A 22,062-nucleotide genomic window follows, 5' to 3' on the forward strand; every position below is an offset into this window, starting at 1 on the left:
CCCTTGATCTGACCATTTAAATTTATAGCTTTGCCTTATTGATTCCATCATCTTCTTTGGGATTGCTACCATCAAGGCTTCCGACTTTGTGGAATTTATTTTGAAATACAAAAGACGACCATATAGCTCAATATCCTTAAGCAAATTTGGGAGTGAAACAATTGGATTTGTCATTGCAAACAGCATATCGGCTGCATATGCTGCGACTTTATGCTGTAATCCCCCTATTTCAATTCCCTTAATATCTTTATTTAACCAAATTCTACACAGAAGGGGCTCCAAGCTTAATGCAAATATCACTTGCGCTGTGGGTCCTTTATACATACTCGCAATCCAATTAATCATTTTCTCTCCAACTTTTATATATCGTAGAACCAAGAACATAAACCCCCATTCCACCCGATCGAAGTTCCAAGAAAGACGCAGGGCGTCTTAGTCGAGTTGGCTATATGCATCAGATTTAGGGCCTTGATGGTATTATCCCTTGCTTCTCTTGTTGGTATAAATCCAACTTGGCCCTGATGAATCAAGAAGGGAAGTTGCTGTTGTAGTCTAAGGCCGCGTACACACGATCGGTCCATCCGATGATAATGGTCCGAAGGACCGTTGTCATCGGTTAACCGATGAACCTGACTGATGGTCCATCGCGCCTACACACCATCGGTTAAAAAAACAATCGTGTCAGAACTAACGATTGGTTTTGACCTATCGGTTAGGCGTCCATCGGTTCAATTTTAAAGCAAGTTCTCATTTTTTTGACCGAAGGTTAAAGAACCTATGGGGCCTACACACGATCGGTTTGGACTGATGAAAACGGTCCTTCAGACCGTTCTCCTCTGGCGATCCTATCGTGTGTACGCGGCCTTAGGGCTATTATCTTACTAAATACTTTGAAATCAGCGTTCAGCAATGATATTGGCCTATAACTACTACATTGTTGTGGATCCTTACCCTCTTTTGGTATCACTGAAATTGTAGCTTTCACTGTCTCTGGATGAAAGGTAGCTGTATCCCCCAGTTTGTTAAACATTCTGACCATATAAGGTCCCAACTCAGAAATAAATGTCTTATAGTACCATGCTGTAAATCCGTCTGGACCTGGTGCTTTACCTACTTTTGCTAATTTTACTGCATTTGGAACTTCTTACAATGTTATTGGCGACTGCAATTCCTCACCAACCTCTGTCGTCAAACTCGGCATACCACTTGAAATTAAATATTCCTCCATCTCTACTTGATCTGGCTCATTCAATTCTAGGTTATAAAGTGAGGAGTAGTAGTCGCCAAATTCCTCTGCAATTATTCCAGGTAATTGAACCTCATTTCCATTTTTCTTTTTAACCAATGGTATATATGTCCTTGTCTGTATTTCCTGTAAGGCTCTTGCTAATTGTCTTCCACACTTTTTACCTGATTCACAGCTACATTTACGTCCTATTTGTAATGCCATTTTAGCTCTATATTGTAGTAGCTCAGTTACTTGTCTTCGGGTTTCTAATAATTCCCGTTCTACTTCCGTAGTCTGGGAATGCTTATGTCGTGCCTCTAGGGTTTGAATTTTTCCTAATAGACCTATTAATTTAACTTCTCTCTCTTTCTTAATCCTTGCTCCATGTTTAATCAGTACACCTCATATTACAGATTTATGTGTTTCCCAAATTACTCCCAGTGTACTTTCTGAGTTATCATTCACCTGAAAGAACCATTTCACCTCTTTCCGAATATCCTCCATCACCATTGGGTCCTGCAGTAAGCTTTCATTAAAGTGGTAGTAATCTCTGTACTACCACTTTAACCAACAGGTAAGCCTATAATATGGCTTACCTGTAGGTATAAAGAATATCTCCTAAACCTGTAAGGTTTAGGAGATATTCCCCGCGCAATGCGCTGCTGACTGCAGCGGCGCATGCGTATCAGAGATCCTCGGCCAAACGCCCGGCAGCCGTCGGACCTTGCCAGGGAGAAGTCTCCCGCGCGCATGCGCGGGAGTGACGACATCGCCGCTCCAGCCAATCACAGCGCTGGAGCGGCGATACCCGGAAGACACGCCGAGGCAAGATGACATCTCCCTCGGCGTGGACCAGGTAAGTTCCTCACACCTCGTTTCAAGGTAAGTATTTCATAATGAGCTAGTATGCGGTGCATACTAGCTCATTATGGCTTTTGCTTTTCAGGTGTTAAAAAAAAACCCATTATTGGTGCTGAATGATTTCTCTCTGCCAAATCATATCTCAGAAAGATCGGTGCATGATCTGACCAGGTGATCATACCAATAGTGGTTTCCCTGACTGAAAGTAATTGTTTGTGAGGAATAAAAAAAACATCTATTCGTGAATATACCTTATGAGATTTAGAATAACAAGAAAAATCTCTTTTCTTCGGATGTAGCATTCGCCATATGTCCACCATTTTTGCCTCTATCATTGCCTTTGTAATCCCCTTCCATACTTTAGGTGGTACTGATGATGTCCCTGATGAAGTATCCTCACTAGGTATTAACGGAACATTGAGATCTCCTCCCAGAATTAACTGCCCTTCTGTGAATTCCACTAATCTTTTCATAATTTTTTGAACATATACTTCTTGTTGTATATTGGGGGCATAGTAGGACGCCAACGTCACTCCTATTCCTCCAATTGTTCCTTTTAAAAACAGATATATTCCTTCCCCATCTATCAAGGAGTCTCTGTGGACCCAGGCCACCCTATTAGATATCAAAATTGATGCACCCTTTGTTTTAGAGACTGGGTTAGTTGCATGGTACACCACTGAATAATCTCTATTCCTCAGCATGGAATGTTTTTTTTTCCTTAAAATGGGCTTCCTGAATGAGAGCAATGTCAATATGCTGTTTCTTGAGGTCCTGTAATAACATCCAACGTTTTTCGGGGATATTTAATTCCCTTACATTAAACAACATAATTAACAAAGATTCCATTGCTCCCAATCTCTGTTACCCAGAGCAAAGAGAAAAAAAAATAAAAAAAATACCATAGAGAGGACAGATGGACCAGGGCACACAGGGGAGAAAGAGAGGGAGGAAAAGAGAAGAAGAAAAAAAAACCCACCCCCTCCCCCTTTCATTATCATTATCTTTCTCTTTTCTGCCAGTAATTTAAATGTTCTTACATTTCCTTTAACAACCAGCTATATACAGGCTAAAAAAAATCGCAAACAGCAGAAAAAGCGCGGCAAAAACGCGGTACTTGCGTTATGGATGCGGGTTCATTGAATTCTATTACATGCAAAACGCTGCTTTTTGCAGGAAAAAAAAGTTTCCGACCCTTTCCAAAAATGCAGAGGCACAAACAAGCATTGATGTGGACATGTTCCATAGGAAACCATGTTAAAAAATTTCCCTGCATTTCTGCAAAATGCAAAATGCATCAAAAAAAGCACTAGTGTGAATGAAGCCTGACATGTAATTCCCCCAATGTCCCTCATTCTTATCTCGTCCCCCGGTTGCCCTCCCTCCCCCTCCCATTTCTCCCTCCCTATTCTTTCCTCTTCTCTCTTCCCCTCGCCAGAGTCTCAATACAAATCCATATCTTATATGTACACCCTTATATATACATCATACATTTTAATATTACGCATCTTATTACCTATTTTAACTTCTATATTTCTTATCTATTTTCCCCTCTTTACAAATCTCCTTCCCTTTTTAAGATGGGAACCCAATCTTGTTATTGATCCTTTACCCTAATGGGATTAAATCAAAAGAAGTAGAGGGAGGAACAAAAAAAAAACCCCATTCCTTTTATATATGTACCCTACCCGCGCCCTCCCACCCCCTCTCTGTGTCATCTATGTAATCATCTTGTGTTATTACCCCCCCACCTTCTCCTCCCTCCCCCTTCCAATTCCTCCCCAGTGTTAGTGTTATAGGGGAAAGCCTTGTCACACTGCTTTCCATTCATAATCCAAACATAAAAAAAAATATATATATATTTATATAACTGTGTTATTAGATTATAATATTACATATTCCTTCACCCCCTCCCTCCCACCCCTATGTTCTCCCCCCCACCCCTATGTACTCCCCTCCCTCTCTGTGTTCTCTGTGTTATCTTCTTTGTGTTATTACCCCCCCCCCCCCCCTTATAAGGGAAAGCCTTCTCACACCGCTTCCCATTCAAAAACACCACAAAAAAAAACCCAAAAGAAAAATCATCCCCTCCCCTCCCTTCTATACCGCTTCTATTCCCTTAATGTGATTTTTATGTTAAACCTATCTACCTTTTAACTTCCCCTACTCCTTCCTCCACCCCCACTAGCTAATTAACTTTTAAATATTTAAATTACCATAACTAGGGATTGATCATTATAACCAAAAATAACAAATATGATAATTTATCCCTATTTTCTTTAGTCCCCTTCTCAAATAATAAATAAACTAAATAAAGTTCATACAAATAACCCAGACCGGATTTTTATATATTTCCATCCATTATCCTATTGGGTCAACTGACCAATTTGGGTTGAATTCCATCATTTGAGAGGAGAAAAAAAACAAAAAACAAAACACCATCCAGGGATTGTCAGTCACAATATGAGTGTTATATATATTTCCTCTTCTCCTAAGTTCATCATGATGTTATTATTTCAATGACTCTCCAATGTGTACTTCTTCAGAGAGAAATAATTTTGGGGGTCAGGGGTACCAGCACCCCAACCCAACACAGCGGGGGTTTGGGACTCCCCCTTTACCCTTATTTGTAATTATTTCTCCTCTCCTCTCCCTCCGACAGGAGCCACTTTAATATTTAACATAAGTCAGCTGATTATTGCATCTCATTTATACTTTTTTTTTTTTACTTAACTGTTTTGTGTTTTTTTTAAGCACAACACTTTTTTTTTTTAAATACGTTCGAAAAATTGCTGCGCAAATACGGTGCGAGATAAAAAGTTGTAATGCCATTGTATTTTCTAGGGTATTTGCTAAAAAAGCATATATAATGTTTGGGGGTTCTATGTAATTTTCTAGCAAATAAATGATGATTTTTACACGTAGGAGAGAAATGTCAGAATTGGCCTAGGTGCTCCAGAACGCCTGATGGTGCTCCCTGCATGTTGGGCCTGTGTATGTGGCCACGCTGTGTAAAAGTCTCACACATGTGGTATCGCCATACTCGGGAGGAATAGCAGAATGTGTTTTGTGTAATTTGTGGTATGCATATGCTGTGTGTGAGAAATAACCTGCTAATATGACAGAAACGAGAAAAATTCATTTATTTTTACCGAATTTTCAGTCTTTTTTCTTTTATAGTGCAAAAAAAAAAAAAACCCCAGAGGTGATCAAATACCACCAAAATAAAGCTCTATTTGTGTGAAAAAAAGGACACAAATTTCATATGGGTACGGTGTTGTATGACTGAGTAATTGCCATTCAAATTGTGAGAGCACCGAAAGCTGAAAATTGATCTGGTTAGAAAGGGGGTTTAAGTGCCCAGTGGTCAAGTGGTTAAAGTGGTATTAAAGACTTGTTTTTTTGTTTAAAAATAACAAACAAGTCATACTTACCTGCTCTGTGCAATGGTTTTGCACAGAGCAGTCCAGATCCGCCTCTTCTCAAGTACCTCACTGGCTCTCCTGGCCCCTCCCTCCTGCGGGGTGCCCACACAGCAGGCAGCTTGCTATGGGGGCAACCGAGCCGAGCCAATGCTCTGTGTCCCCATTCCCATCTCTCGCCTCATTGGCTCACTGACTTTGATTGACAGCAGCAGGAGCCAATGGCACCTCTGCTGTGACTCAACCAATGAGGAGGGAGAGTCCCAGACAACTGAGGCTCTCATGCAACATCCCTGGATCGAGAGGGGGCTCAGGTAAGTATTAAGGGGGCTGCTGCACACAGAAGGTTTTTAATTTGAATGTATAGATTGCTTGATAAAAAAAAAAAACTTCTGCCTTTAGAACCACTTTAACTTTACATGCAGTCCAGCAAAGCCTTTAATCCTTAAAAATGTATAACATTTATTTATTCTGTTGCATTAAAATGTGATACTATATTAATCTTGGCCGATGTTGCTTGAAGAGAAGCTTGCTTTTTTTTTATATTTTGAAATTCTTTAGTAAATTCTTTAGTAAAAAACACAAATTAGGTAAAGGAATTTCTTTCACCACAGAAATGAAAGAATAAATTCATTCCTTGATTTGAAATATTTTGTTTTTGCCTACATAAGTCTAGCTTGTTAAAGTTTAATAAGCTTTTCTTTGCCGACCTTCAAGGTCATTGAAAATAAAAACACCTTGGAACTATCATAAAAGCTTCATGTGACTTTCTTGAAGTTAATCTGCATTTTTTTTTCTTTTACTGCTTTTGCACTAAAGGTAGTAGTTTATGGTAGTAATTTATTCCTTAATGATAAATGTATATCATATACTACTTTTTATCATTATATATGCTATTATTTGAAGACAGTTGGGAGAGGAGCATTTTTTTCTATGTACAGTAATTATATTCTTGTTGGTTGTGTAGTGTATATATATATATATATATATATATATATATATATATACATATACATATATATATATGGATTTTTTTCTCAGAGAAAAACACAGGAACACAGGAACTTTCCGAGTCAATTGTTATCTCCGACCCCTACCCATCTCCGAGCATCATTTCTTGATTCCACCTCTACACACCTCTCAGTGCTGCTGCTTTTTAAAACATACAATGACAAGTATCATTTTGTGGCGCTAAGTAATTTGTATGGAATTTGGTAATGATAACGAGAAAAGCAATAACATAGATCCCCTACAGCCAGCAGCAATATACCCTCTCTAGCAACCACAGATCTCACAGCAGCCAGTATAAATAGACCCCTCCCTCAACAGCAGATCCTATCCAGCGACAATTGACCCTCCAGCAACATTAGCCCCCCTCCAGCAAACCAAAAACAATAGATCCCTCCAACATCAATAAACAACCATTCAAAAATAGTAATAGATCCTCCAGCAGCTAGCATCAATATACACTCCAGCACACCCCAGCACCCCTTGCTATTACATACAGTACCATTCAGTACCAAAGGTGGCAGAACTGCGCTTCCCTGTGTTCCCGCTGAAAAACAATCCATGTGCATGTTTGTGTGTGTGTATGTGTATATATATATATATATATATATATATATATATATATATACTGCTCAAAAAAATAAAGGAACACTTTTGAATCAGAACTCCTGGCATATTGATCTGGTCAGTTAAGTAGCAGAGGGGAAGGGGTGTATACAGAGGGGGTTGTTAATCAGTCTCAGCTGCTTTAACAACAGATGCACTAGATGGGCAACAATGAGACAACCTCCAAAACAGGAATGTTTTTTCAGGTGGAGGTGTCTGACATTTTTTTCCCCTACTCATATTTTCTGACTGTTTTTCACTCGTTTTGCATTTGGCTAGGGTCAGTGTCAATACAGGTAGCACGAGGCGATACTTGGACCCTATAAAGGTTGCTCAAGCAGTCCAACTCCTCCAGGATGGCACATCAATATGTGTCATTGCCAAAAGGTTTGCCGTGTCTCCCAGCACAGTCTTAAGAGCATGGAGGAGATTTCAGGAGACAGGCAGTTACTCTAGGAGAGCTGGACAGAGCCGTAGAAGGCCCTTAACCCATCGGCAAGACCAGTATCTGCTCCTTTGTGCAAGCAGGAACAGGATGAGCACTGCCAGAGCCCTACAAAATGACCTTCAGCAGGCCACTGGTGTGAATGTCTCTGACCAAACAATCAGAAACAGACTTCATGGGGGTGGCCTGAGGGCCCGGCGTCTTCTAGTGTGCTCTGTGCTCAATTCCGGACACTGTGGAGCTCGATTGGCATTTTCCATTGAACACCAGAATTTGCAGGTTTGCCACTGGTGCCCCATGCTTTTCACAGATGAGAGCAGGTTCACCCTGAGCATATGTGACAGACGTGAAAGGGTCTGGAGAAGCCGTGGAGAACTTTATGCTGCCTGAAACATCATTCAGCATGACCGGTTTTGGGGTGGCTCAGTGATGGTCTGGGGAGGCAAATCCATGGAGGGACGCACAGACCTCTACAGGCTACACAATGGCACCCTGACTGCCATTAGGTATCGGGATGAAATCCTTGGACCCATTGTCAGATCCTACGCTGGTGCAGTGGGTCCTGGGTTCCTCCTGGTACACGACAATGCCCGGCCTCATGTGGTTAGAGTATGCAGCCAGTTCCATGAGGATGAAGAAATTGATACCATTGAATGGCCCCCACACTCACCTGAAATAATGCATGCCTATGCTCCCAATAAAGCTGCGGCCTTGCCCTTTGCAACACATAAAATAATTTGGTGTCATTATTTAGGCAATATCATTATAGTAGCTTACATAATGGATCAGGTTATACCTATGCTTCTCAGCAATCATAGCTGCTTCCATGAGAATCTAATAACACAAGTCTTTTATGCCGCGTACACACGATCGGTTCGTCTGATGAAAACGGTCTGATGGACCGTTTTCATCAGACGAACCGATCGTGTGTGGGCCCCATTGGTTTTTTATCCATCGGTGAAAAAACTAGGAACTTTTTTTAAAATTATCTGATGGTTAAAAAACCGATAGAAAAAAACGATCGTCTGTGGGCACGTCCATCAGTTAAAAATCCACGCATACTCAGAATTAAGTCGACACATGCTCGGAAGCATTGAACTTCATTTTTCTCAGCATGTCGTTGTGTTTTACGTCACTGCGTTCTGACACGATCGTTTTTTTAACTGATGGTGTGTAGGCAAGACTGATGAAAGTCAGCTTCATCAGATATCTGATGAAAAAATCCATCAGACCGTTTTCATCGGATGAACCGATCGTGTGTACAGGGCATTACTGTGTAAAAGAATTTCTCTGATACCAATCTCAATAATATTTTTAATCGTAAGCAAGTGTAGATATTAACCAGTTCCCGACCCCCGCATGTACATATACGTCCACAATATGGCACGTACAGGCACATGGGCGTACACGTACGTCCTCGCCTATTAGCGGATGGGGGGTCCGATCGGGACCCCCCCCGCTACATGCGGAGGTCGGGTCCGCTCGGGGAGCGATCCGGGACCACGGCGCGGCTATTTGTTTATAGCCGCTCCGTCGCGATCGCTCCCCGGAGCTGAAGAACGGGGAGAGCCGTGTGTAAACACGGCTTCCCCGTCCTTCACTATGGCGGCGCATCGATCGCGTCATTCCCTTTATAGGGAAGACACGATCGATGACGTCATTCCTACAGCCACACCCCCAAACAGTTGTAAACACATACTAGGTGCACCCTAACTCCTACAGCGCCACCTGTGGTTAACTCCCAAACTGCAACTGTCATTTTCACAATAAAGAATGCAATTTAAATGCATTTTTTGCTGTGAAAATGACAATGGTCCCAAAAATGTGTCAAAATTGTCCGAAGTGTCCGCCATAATGTCGCAGTCACGAAAAAAATTGCTGATCGCCGCCATTAGTAGTAAAAAAAAAATAAAAAATAAAAATGCAATAAAACTATCCCCTATTTTGTAAACCCTATAAATGTTGCGCAAAACAATCGATAAACGCTTATTGCGATTTTTTTTACTAAAAATAGGTAGAAGAATACGTATCGGCCTAAACTGAGGAAAAAAAATGTTTTTATATATGTTTTTGGGGGATATTTATTACAGCAAAAAGTAAAAAATATTGCTTTTTTTTCAAAATTGTCGCTCTATTTTTGTTTATAGCGCAAAAACTAAAAACCGCAGATGTGATCAAATACCACCAAAAGAAAGCTCTATTTGTGGGGAAAAAAGGACGCCAATTTTGTTTGGGAGCCACGTCGCACGACCGCGCAATTGTCTGTTAAAGCGACGCAGTCCCGAACTGTAAAAACACCTTGGGTCTTTAGGCTGCATATTGGTCCGGGGGTTAAGTGGTTAAATACTTTTGCATATCTTTGTACATACAGTTGGGACAATTTATGCTCCATGCATAGGGTCTCTATTATGAATACATCTCTTTGTATCGATCTAACTATTTATCTACTTACCTAATTATTGTTATTGTTTTTCATAAGTGTTCGTTAGTGTGTTTCTGGAAACATATACAATAAAAGTTACCATTAGTTTTCACACGCTCTGTAGTAATACTATGGAGTGGGAGCAGGCTCTGTCTATTTGCATGCATGTTGAAAGAGAATCCATAAAGCCAGCAGCGTTTTCAATTATTTGCATGATTGCTTCTGTGGTTTTTGTTTAAAAAACAGGGTAAGGCACAGGTAATTCTTTATGAGAACTGTGTTTTAATATAGTCTATTCATTTTCTTTCTCTTTTTAACATTGTTAGATCACTGCCCCAAGTACTGGTACAAGTACTGACATAAATACAAAGAAAATTGCTGGTGTTACTGATATTTGTGAATCCATGAAGCAGCAACTTCTTGTCTTGGTGGAGTGGGCAAAATACATTCCTGCTTTCTGCGAGCTTCCTCTGGATGACCAGGTAAAAAATGTGTAAATAAATGAGATTAGGCTTCACTGAATCAACAAGTCATTCAAAGTTAACGATGCAATTCCAATAAGAGAAATCCTTATACAGTAATACATTTATGATTTCTTATAGACATTTTAGGAAGGTAAAATGAAAGAACATTGCGCAGGTGTCCATACCATTTGAGTAAAATGTTTTAAAATCTCTAAACATTTTGCTATCCTTTTAGTATTAAAGTAAGTGCATGTAAATCTGCTAGTACATCTAACATCCTTCCCCCCAGACTGACAATGCTCAGTCCAATGTTGCTTCTGTTGCTCCTTTATCCAGTAATACAATAAGGTGTTATTGGCAAGATAACCAGGTGAAAACAGAAGGAAAAAGTCTAAAAAAAGAAAACAAATGCAGCTACCACACCTAAGGATTAGTAAGCTGAATTATATATATATTTTTTGGTTTTGGGTTTAATACTGCTTTAAGAAAATCATATCTTTTAGGTATTGGGATACATTTTGGTTAATGTGCTGCAGCTAGAGAGACTGTTTGCTTAACCCCTTAACGCCCGCCGCACGACTATTTACGTCCGCAAAATGGCACGGACAGGCAGATGGGCGTATATATACGTCCTTGCCTTCTAGCGGCTGGGGGGTCCGATCGGGACCCCCTCCGCTGCGTGCGGTGGGCGGATTCCCTCGGGGAGCGATCCGGGACGACGGCGCGGCTATTCGTTTATAGCCGCTCCGTCGCGATCGCTCCCCGGAGCTGAAAAACGGGGAGAGCCGTATGTAAACACGGCTTCCCCGTGCTTCACTGTGGCGGCGTATCGATCGAGTGATCCTTTTTATAAGGGAGACTCGATCGATGACGTCAGTCCTACAGCCACACCCCCCTACAGTTGTAAACACACACTAGGTGAACCCTAACTCCTATAGCGCCCCCTGTGGTTAACTCCCAAACTGAAACTGTCATTTTCACAATAAACAATGCAATTTAAATGCATTTTTTGCTGTGAAAATGACAATGATCCCAAAAATGTGTCAAAATTGTCCGAAGTGTCCGCCATAATGTCGCAGTCACGAAAAAAATCGCTGATCGCCGCCAATAGTAGTAAAAATATTTTTTTATAAAAATGCAATAAAACTATCCCCTATTTTGTAAACGCTATAAATTTTGCGCAAACCAATCGATAAACGCTTATTGCGTTTTTTTTTTTACCAAAAATGGGTAGAAGAATACGTATCGGCCTAAACTGAGGAAAAAAATATTTTTTATATATGTTTATGGGGGATATTAATTATAGCAAAAAGTAACAAATATTGCATTTTTTTCAAAATTGTCACTCTATTTTTGTTTATAGCGCAAAAAATAAAAACCACAGAGGTGATCAAATACCACCAAAAGAAAGCTCTATTTGTGGGGAAAAAGGACGCCAATTTTGTTTGGGAGCCACATCGCACGACCGCGCAATTGTCTGTTAAACCGACGCAGTGCCGAATCGCAAAACCTGGCCTGGTCATTTAGCTGCAAAATGGTCCGGGGCTTAAATGGTTAAATAAAAATAATGTTTATTTAGCTCAGTGAATGAAGAAAGCTTGGGTTCAAGGCAAAATCCCACCTTTTTAATTTCCCTGCACATACAGTACATAGCAAAACCAACTTTATATATTTACTGACCTTAGTAAAAATGTTCTTTGTTAAAGCAGAGTTCCACCCAAAAATGAAACTTCTGCTTTTCTGGTTCAATACAGGTATTTACTCCCACTTCCTGCGATAGATCGCCGCTAATTCCGCAGCAATTTACGCCATGTCCGGCCTCTCCTCCGTCCCCTCCGCTATCTTCTGGGAGACAAACAGGTCCCAGAAGACAGCAGCAGAGACCAGTGAGAATGCGCAGCGTGACTTGTGCATGCGCAGTAGGGGACCAGGCTGTGAAGTCGTAAGGCTTCACTTCCTGTTTCCCTTACTGAAGATGCCGGTGCCTCCTCCCGGGAGCCAAGGGACAGATCGGCTTTGGGTGCCCTGGACAGGTAAGTGTCCTAATTAAAAGTCAGCAGCTGCAGTATTTGTAGTTGCTGACTTTTAATTATTTATTTTTTCTGAAGTGGACCTGAAGTGAAAAGGGTGAAGGTTTGCTAAGTTATAAGGAACATTTAGAAATATTACTTGTGCATAAGCAGTATTATGAAAATTTTGTTTTTGACTTAAATTCCTTGTAAAAAAAGCAGTGCATTTCCTGGCATACTGTATAATTGTACCTAGGCATTGCTTTGTCTACAGCCTTCCTGTATTCACTGTGCTGCTCACTGTACCCATTGTTAGAGGCTCTTAAATGAGGTAACAAAGACCCGTCATTATCACAATGTCCACTTCCAATAAAAGACACAATGGATAACAAAGCATCTGTTATGACACTTTCAGAATCCCTGCCAGTTTTCCAATGGTACTGTACTCACAGAATCCCTGCCAGGACTTCCAAAATATCTACCATTACTTCCAATGGTACCAACATAATCCCTGCCAAGACTTTCAGAGTTCCTTGAAAATATGCTGGACATGTTCTCTGATTACAGGGTATATAAAGTGATTGTAATGTCTTATTTTTTTTATAACAAACATGTTATAATTACCTGCTCTGTTCAGTGGATTTGCACAGGGCAGCCTGGATTCTCCCCTTTTCGGGTCCCTCTTTGCTGCTCCTGGTCCCTCCCTCCTATCGAGTGCCCCCACAGCAAGCAGATTGCTATGGGGGCACCCAGGCTGAGCTGCAGCTTCCTGTGTCTATTCAGACATGAAGCTGCGGTTTGGCCCTGCCCCTTCTCTCCTGATTGGCTAACTGACTTTGATTGATAGCAGCGGAGCCAATGGCGCTGCTGCTGTGTCTCAGCCAATTAGGAGGGGAGTCTCGGATGGCCAAGGGACATCGCTGGATAGAGATGGACCTCAGGTAAGTATTGGGGGGCTGAGGGGGGCTGCTGCACACAGAAGGCTTTTTATCTTAATGCATGCAATTTACAACCACTTTAAGCTCCAGTCTTTGAAGGGGCTAGTGCAGTATCTTTTTGCCAGCTACCCTGCCTTGTGAAAAAGAGGTATAATATACTTCTGTTTTCTTGTTTCATTGATGATCTGCCTGTTCTCTGCCTGCTGTTTGCCCATGACCACGGTTTGAACCTGACCGCTCTATCACCTGCTGCTTGCCCATGACCTATGTCTGGACTTGACTAGTCTCTTAGCTGCTGCCTGCCCACAACCTCTTCCTGGATCTGACTACTCCTTTGCTCAAAACTGTAGCCTTCCTTGATTATCCCTTGGTTGCCATAAACCATGGTGTGTCAATAATGGGGTAAAGATCAGTTACATGAAGACCACAGTTAATATTAGTGGTTAGCCGTTTACCCTCTATCTGCCTTTTTTGAGCTAAGAGTTCAGTTGCTCTTAAATTTAACATTCTCTCATCGTGAATGTTTAGGTATTTTGCTATTAAAAATGTCTTAAAAAAAGTTAAACATGCATTTTCAGTCAGGTGAATTTAAAACATGATATATAGATATTTTATATTTCCCTATCCAGTCAGATATACTGTAGATCTAGGCTCCTTTCCTAGGCTAGTCTTATTTGCTTTGCCAATGAAAAGCCACTTTACAGAGCTCAATAGCACATGATCAAATAAAAAAAAAAACATTACCCATTACACCTATCTTCTCCTTCTTTCAGCTTTGGACATAGGGCTTTGTTATAAGTTTTATTCACAAAGAGAGAGCCTAAAGGCAAACACCTTCTAACGTTACTTTTGTTTAATATTCCTACCACAGTCTTAAACAGGAATGCTAGAACTAAGTTGGCTATAAACAGTCTGTATGGTTCTGGGAAGAAAAAAAACATAAAAGCTACATGCTGATAATATTGTTTGAGATCACAACCAAGACCTCAGTGCTGCAGGGCAATTGCTCTAAACATCTGATGCCAAATGAGATGTTCAAAAGAGGAACTCCAGCCTTTTCACCAACCCTCCACTCTCGCCCTCAACTCATGAATAATCAGAATTAGTAATCAGCAGCGTTTTTAAAAGAAAAAACAATACTTACCATAACTTGTAGTCCTGTTAACTTCTACCCCGCCAGTTACAGTTGTTATGAAAGGCCCACCAAAGTCTTTCTTTTTGCCAGTCTCTTACTCAAATTATTGCAATCCTTCACATTGACACCATCATGTATGCATGGTCAGTGCTGGACCAGCATCCACATCATCAGGATGGGATGTGGGCATTGTTAAAAGTGCCTGCCCACATTCAAACCCTGATGAGTGGAGGGCTGATACTGACACTGATAAGAGCTGTCACAAGATCACAGATTAAAGGGTTAGTTCACTATTGTAACTGTAAATCTTATCTTGATAGCTATTAAGCCTAACATAGATACAACTATGTATATACTGTATATACTTGTTTTTATAAAAAAAACTTGCATGTGTTCTGATTTTATCACTCTTTTAAAAAAAAAAATCAACTGCATAGCTTCTTTTCCGGCTTCCTTCTTCACACACCATCTGGGACTGTGGTGCCCTGAAAATAAACTATATGTCTCAGAATTCAATGAATGCTCTGTATGTCTGTACAGGAGGAACAGAAAGAGTGGTGGAGGCTCAGGAATGTGCTTCTTACATTTATTTCTGTCAGGAAAAGAGGAGGCAATGATCCAGAGAGGAGAGTGGCAGGTTAAAACTGCATCGTGCACAGCACACATGCAGGAAGAGAGGAGATGGGGGAATGTTGCATGATGGGAGACATTACATCACAAAACACACCATGCATCCTAATGTTAGTCAGGATGGAGCCAAACACAATGGAAGCATCTTTTGAATCAGTTCTACATAAGACGTGGATCACTGTTTGAATCAGGACACAGAGGAAACCATTATTTGACCTAAAGTAGAAAATATGCAATGCATAGATTTTAACCTAATGTGATCCCTTTACTTAACTGCATTGCTTATTGTAAAGGTGAAAAAAATAAAACCTTTAAGATAAATATTATTTTGTGTTTAAAATGTACTTTTTTTTTATAAACGTTGCAGATTACTAAATAGCTTTGTGGGATAGGCAGCATTTTTTTAATCACATGGCCATAGTTGCACTTTAAATAAAATGTTTTATTTATGTTGTATACTTTATGACACTGTCTTATTTGATAGGTGTTAGGAGTTAGGTCCTTGACTCTGGTGAGCAAAACATTTCCACATGAAATTATGATACTTCAAGGGAAAAGGGGGGCAAAAGGGTAGAAGCCCAGAGTACAACTGAGGAAGTGCATCCACTTACCTTTTTTTATTAGCTTAAGAAATATAATCCAATTAACTAAAGATACGCCAGTTATTTGACTTGATACATGTTTATTGATCCTTTTTCCAAAGGTTGCTTTATTGAGGGCTCATGCCGGAGAACATCTTCTTCTAGGAATAACGAAACGTTCCATAATGTTTAAAGACATTTTGCTTTTAGGTAAATGACAATTTTTTGTTGTCTTCTTAATATTTAAACAGTAAGTTTGTAAAAATCTCAAACATCTCAACAAAATGTCTTTATTCCCCTATAGGAAACAGTTATGTAATTCACAGGAACTGTAGCGAGATTGAGATAAGTCGCGTTGCCAACAGAATTTTGGATGAACTTGTCCAGCCTTTTCAGGAGATCCAAATAGATGATAACGAATATGCCTGCTTAAAGGCAATTGTATTTTTTGATCCAGGTACATCTTTAATGTAAAAAAAAAATATTAAAAAAATATTGATTATAGAAAGGGTACTTGAAGCTTATTGTATGGCATTGAGATGTATGAATTTGCAGATATAGCAGACTATGGTGCTTAAATTAAACCTTTTAAAAAAAAAAAAATATGGGAGATAATATTAGTGGCTTGTTTTAGCAGGATTTCGACCTGCTCCCGGGCTGTTACCTATATCTTTGCTACACCACTTAGTGAGCCTGAGCTGGGACAAGTAGTGTGGCATGTCCTGAAAACTTATACACATGCTTGTTGCAGGTTAGTGGCTCAGCATGTAGTGAAAACAGGATATAAATTATAGCCCTTGCACTTTTAAAAACAAGTCCCTAATGGCAGGCTCTATTTTCCAATACTGACAAGTTCATTTTGACCTAGCAGATTCTTTAAGTAATAGCCCTAATTTGAGAATTTTAGTATTACTTATTTAACAACAGAGCAAAAGCAGACACTTCTATCACATGTAAGGGACATTTAACATATTGGAAAACCTCAGTGATATCTCAGCAACTATTCTATTTGCTTAATAAAAAAGAATGATCACTGCAGTTAGAGTAGAATTCTTTTGTGTGTTGACCATATGATTTAAAAAGATGGTAAGATTTATTGCTACAATTGATTTAAGTCAGCATAAGAAGATGTCTCCTTGGCTGTCAGTGAGAGATCTGTCTAGTCATGGGAAACATTAAAGTGACCCTGTCACTTTAGAAAAAATGCAAACTGTTGACAAGAATAAAGATAAGGGCCCAGATTCTCAAAGGAGATACGACGGCGTATCTCCAGATACGCCGTCGTATCTCTGAAGCCTCGTACACACGGCCGAGGAACTCGACGTGCCAAACACATCGAGTTCCTCGGCCAGTTCAGCCCTGAAGCCGCCGAGGAGCTCGGCGGGACGAGAGCTCCCATAGAACAACGAGGAAATAGAGAACATGTTCTCTATTTCCTCGCCGAGCTCCTCGTCGGCTTCCTCGGCCGAAAGTGTACACACGGCCGGGTTTCTCGGCAGAATTCAGCCAGAAACTCGGTCGGAAGCTGAATTCTGCCGAGGAAACTGGTCGTGTGTACGAGGCCTGAGTCTGAGCCGTCGTATCTATGCGCCTGATTCTTAGAATCAGTTACGCATAGATTTGTATTAGATCCGACCGGCGTAAGTCTCTTACGCCGTCGGATCTTAACTGCATATTTACGCTGGCCGCTGGGGGCGTGTACGCTGATTTCCGCCTAGAAATATGTAAATCAGCTAGATACGCAAATTCACGAAGGTACGCCCGGCCGACGCAGTACAGATACGCCGTTTACGTTAGGCTTTTCCCGGCGTAAAGTTACTCCTGCTATATGAGGCGTACTTGCGGCGTACCAATGTTAAGTATGGATGTCGTTCCCGCGTAGAATTTTGAATATTTTACGTTGTTTGCGTAAGTCGTCCGTGAATGGGGCTGGACGTAATTTACGTTCACGTCAAAACAAATACATCCTTGCAGCGTATTTGGAGCAATGCACACTGGGATATGTCCACGGACGGCGCATGCGCCGTTCGTTAAAAATGTCAATCACGTCAGGTCACATAACATTTACATAAAACACGCCCCCCTGTTCCACATTTGAATTAGGCGGGCTTACGCCGGCCTATTTACTCTACGCCGCCGCAACTTATGGAGCAAGTGCTTTGAGAATACTGCACTTGCCTGTCTAAGTTGCGGAGGCGTAACGTAAATAGGATATGTCACGCCCGCTCAAAGATGCGCCGATCTACGTGAATCTGGGCCAAGGTCTATAGAGGCAGCTTTTAGTGCCTACGTTTTTTTCTTCTTCTAACGACTGGGTACCTTAGAAGCTTGTCTGCTCCCACTGGCCTCCATACATCTCTTGTAATCATCATTATGATGGGATGGGATTGATAAAAGGTCTGAGAAGAATAGCTTAGCAGTTGGAGTAGAATGGGTGGACTTAAAGCTGTTAAGGTATTTTTTTTTCTATTTACATGATGGAGACACTCAAAGCTTTCACATATAGTACAATACACTAAACATTTGGATTGTCACATGTATGTCCAGCTTTAGCCATGTAAAGTAAAACTTCTGGATAATGAAGTGGAAAATAGTCCTGTTCACATAATGACCTGATACATTGACTTGGTGACTACATGACTAGATTTAAACCAGGATCTCTTTATTTTGTTTCAGACTTTACCTAAATTTGCTATTGTAGTATGTTAATTCAACATTTATTTAGCGTTTTACCTACTTTTAAAGACTTTGAAATAGTAAATGAAATGTATACATTGTGTTCTACTTTCTATAGATGCCAAAGGTCTCAGTAATCCAATGAAGATAAAAAATATGAGATATCAAGTACAGATTAGCTTGGAAGATTACATTAATGACAGACAATATGATTCCAGAGGAAGATTTGGAGAACTTCTTTTATTATTGCCTACTCTTCAGAGTATCACTTGGCAAATGATTGAACAAATTCAATTTGTGAAATTGTTTGGAATGGTTAAAATTGATAATCTTCTCCAGGAGATGTTATTAGGAGGTAAGGTATTTACCTAGCATGCTCAAGAGAATATTAAAAATTCTGTTAAATGTCCACTTTTAAATCATACCCTAATTTTATATAATACCACAATCAGGGATTAAGTTATAATTTCTAAAATGTAAATGTTTACATTTAAGGAGGCTGATTTAGAATTGTTACTCATTAGTTATTATAATAGTATAAATTAAAATTTAGTTAAACACAAACATATTAAAAAAGGGCCTTAAAACAATAAGGCATTGCAAAAAGCAGTAGTGATGTGTAAACCTGGATTCTGATAGGGGTGGTCAGTGGAAGTATCACTGAATTTTACTTCAGCTTTCAGCACTGTCCTAAAGCTGGAGATGATCTACTGATAAAGGTAAATTTCTGTCTGATATTTGCTGCATATTTATACCCTTGGGGGCAGAAAAGGGTGGAAGGACAGTAGGGGAAAAACTTGAGGATGTGTGCAGTGTTTACTCACCATGACCAGTTGCAGATGCAAGCCCTTTTGTACCCATTTCCTAAAACTCCCTGGGTCCTTGGACTTGCCCAGATAGTATAAATTCTTCAGCTTTCTCAGAACGTTTCAGGTTTCTGCAAATTTCTGATTTTCTTCACTCCATCTGGTCGACAAAACCTAATCCCCCTCACCAGTGGCGGCTGGTGAAGTTTTAGGATGGGGGGGCGCAAGACCCCGCCCCTCCACATTCGGTACCTCCCACTTCTCATAAGCCACACCCCCTATAGAATACACCCACTTTGTCCCCTGTATTCCACTTGCTTCCACTCATAGTGTCAGGAGTATACAGCTCAGCATCACAGCACAGAGTATATAGCCCCAGCATCACAAATCATGGTATACAGCGCAGCCTTACAGATCGGCGCAAACAAACTAAAAAATTACACTGTTAGTTATGAAGGACTCAAAATGGGCATGAGATTATCAGAGACTGCGGACATACTGCACAAGATTACCAGAGACTGCGGACATACTGCACAAGATTACCAGAGACTGTGCACATACTGCACAAGATTACCAGAGACTGCGGACATACTGCACAAGATTACCAGAGACTGCGGACATACTGCACAAGATTACCAGAGACTGCGGACATACTGCACAAGATTACCAGAGACTGCGCACATACTGCACAAGATTACCAGAGACTGCGCACATACTGAACGAAATTACCAGAGACTGCGCACATACTGCACAAGATTACCAGAGACTGCGGACATACTGCACAAGATTACCAGAGACGGCGGACATACTGCACGAGATTACCAGAGACTGCGGTCACACAGCACAAGATTACCAGAGACTGCGGTCATACTGCACAAGATTACCAGAGACTGCAGACATACTGCATTACTTGTCCTGCGACTTGGGACTTCAACGTTGCACGACAAGTCGTACCCCATGATTTCCAATGAGAACCGTTCATATATGTGCGACTTCAAGTCACAGCGACTCAAAGTAGTCCCTGCATTACTTTGGTCCCACTTTGATGCAACTTGAGGTCCATAGACCTCCAGAATACACAGGCATTGCTTTAAGTTGCATCAAACTTTCAGACTGTGTTAGCCTAAAAGTCGCAAGATTCTGCCACAATTTTTTGCAGCGATTTTGCAGTGACTTGAAGCAATGCCTGTGTATTCTGGAGGTCTATGGACCTCAAGTCACATCAAAGTGGGACAAAAGTAATGCAGGAACTACTTCGAAGTCGCTGTGACTTGAAGTTGCACAGATATGAACGGTTCTCATTGGGTCCGACTTATCCTGCAACTTTCCAGTCCCAAGTCGCAGGGCTCCTCTTTACATTATGGTACACCTTTACAATACAACCATAATATACAACACTGCCCCCTTTTACATGGCAGCCCCCCTTTATATTGCAGTCCCACTGTTTACATTACAGCCCTCATTCTAAATTACAGCTTTCTTTACATCACAGCACCCCCTTTTACATCACAGCCACCCCTTTACTTTGCAGCCTCCTTTAAAATACATTATAGCACCTTCCTTTACATTAGTCCTGATTTGCATCACGCTCCCTCCATATACATCACAGTAAAAGTCATCAGCCCGTGCACTGCCTGATCCCCACCCATCCACCTCAGAGCCTGTTATTGTAGTTAAACTGCTGGGACTTGTAGTTCTCCATCTTCTCCTGGGGCTCATGGAGAAGATGGAGATTGGAGAACTACAAGTCCCAGCAGATTATACATACAATAAGGCTCTGAGGTGGATGGGTGTGGATTGCATGCACCTATCAATCCCCGGGGGGGCAGGATCGGATAACAGTGTTATCCGATCCTGCCCCCCCCCCCCCCCCTGGGGATTGATAGGTGCATGCAATCCACCACACCCATCCACCTCAGAGCCTTATTGTATGTAAAACCTGCTGGGACTTGTAGTTCTCCAATCCGCATCTTCTCCATGAGCCCCAGGAGAAGATGGTGAACTACAAGTCCCAGCAGTTTAACTACAATAACAGGTCAGAGTGATCGGTATAAGGCAGCCATCCAATTGAATGGTCAGTCCGATGTGATTTAGTGCTGTGGTAGCTGCTGATATAAACTTCAACCGTCTCCAAAGTTCTATCAGTAAATTTTGCTGGTCAATGTGAGCCAGACAGGCAAACAGCTGAGCTATAAACACGCCTGCAAACAGCTATAAAACATCGAGAAATACACAAAGTAACAAATGTGACAATATCATCCCACAACAGAAGTATCTGGATCAAACGTCTGTAAATCTAAACCCACCGAAATCTCCCTCAGGCTTTCTCTCTTTCTCCATCTGCTCAGCTCTGTTCCGCTCAGGCTGTGTAAAGTTGTGAGCTGCCGCGTGACGTCACTTCCGTTTTTCGTCTGTAAGACGAATGGCCGGAAGTAAGGCGCCCATAATAGCACTGGCACGGGAAGCTTATCAGCGCTTTCAAATGCGCTCAATAGGCGGGATAACAGCCCGCAAATGAAGCGCCATGTATGCAATCTTAAGATTGCATTGACGTGGCGCTTCATAGGGCAATAGTGGCCGGCGCTCAATCTAATTTTAAGTAAAGGATTTTTTTTTTTTTAAGTTTATTAAAGGGGCCACTGAAAAAAAAAAAAAAAAGACATGTCATTTTTTTTTTTGTGCCTACAGGAGGGGGGGGGGCGGCGCCCGGGCGCCCCCTATGGGCGAGCCGCCACTGCCCCTCACATAACACCTTATGAATTCTGATGCGGACAGGTCGTGGAGCAGAGGAGAGGCATATCAATTATTTACTCGTCACTTGCTTAAACCCA

The 22,062-nt window shown here is 41.1% G+C and overlaps 1 protein-coding gene across 6 annotated transcripts in view; it reads left to right on the forward strand.

Moving 5' to 3' along the window:
• HNF4G (hepatocyte nuclear factor 4 gamma) overlaps positions 1-22,062 on the forward strand; it is a 184,547-nt gene that overhangs the window by 154,854 nt on the left and 7,631 nt on the right. For all 6 annotated transcript variants that reach the window (XR_005749522.1, XM_040354454.1, XM_040354455.1 and 3 more), the window contains 4 exons: positions 10,319-10,474; positions 15,872-15,959; positions 16,054-16,206; positions 18,544-18,780. Coding sequence is in view for 5 of the 6 variants with exons in the window: in XM_040354454.1 (XP_040210388.1) it covers positions 10,319-10,474; positions 15,872-15,959; positions 16,054-16,206; positions 18,544-18,780 (634 nt within the window). In the remaining variant the exon portion in view is untranslated. The remainder of the gene's footprint in view (positions 1-10,318; positions 10,475-15,871; positions 15,960-16,053; positions 16,207-18,543; positions 18,781-22,062) is intronic.

This window comes from Rana temporaria, chromosome 5 (genome assembly GCF_905171775.1).
Source record: "Rana temporaria chromosome 5, aRanTem1.1, whole genome shotgun sequence".
NCBI lineage: Eukaryota > Metazoa > Chordata > Amphibia > Anura > Ranidae > Rana > Rana temporaria.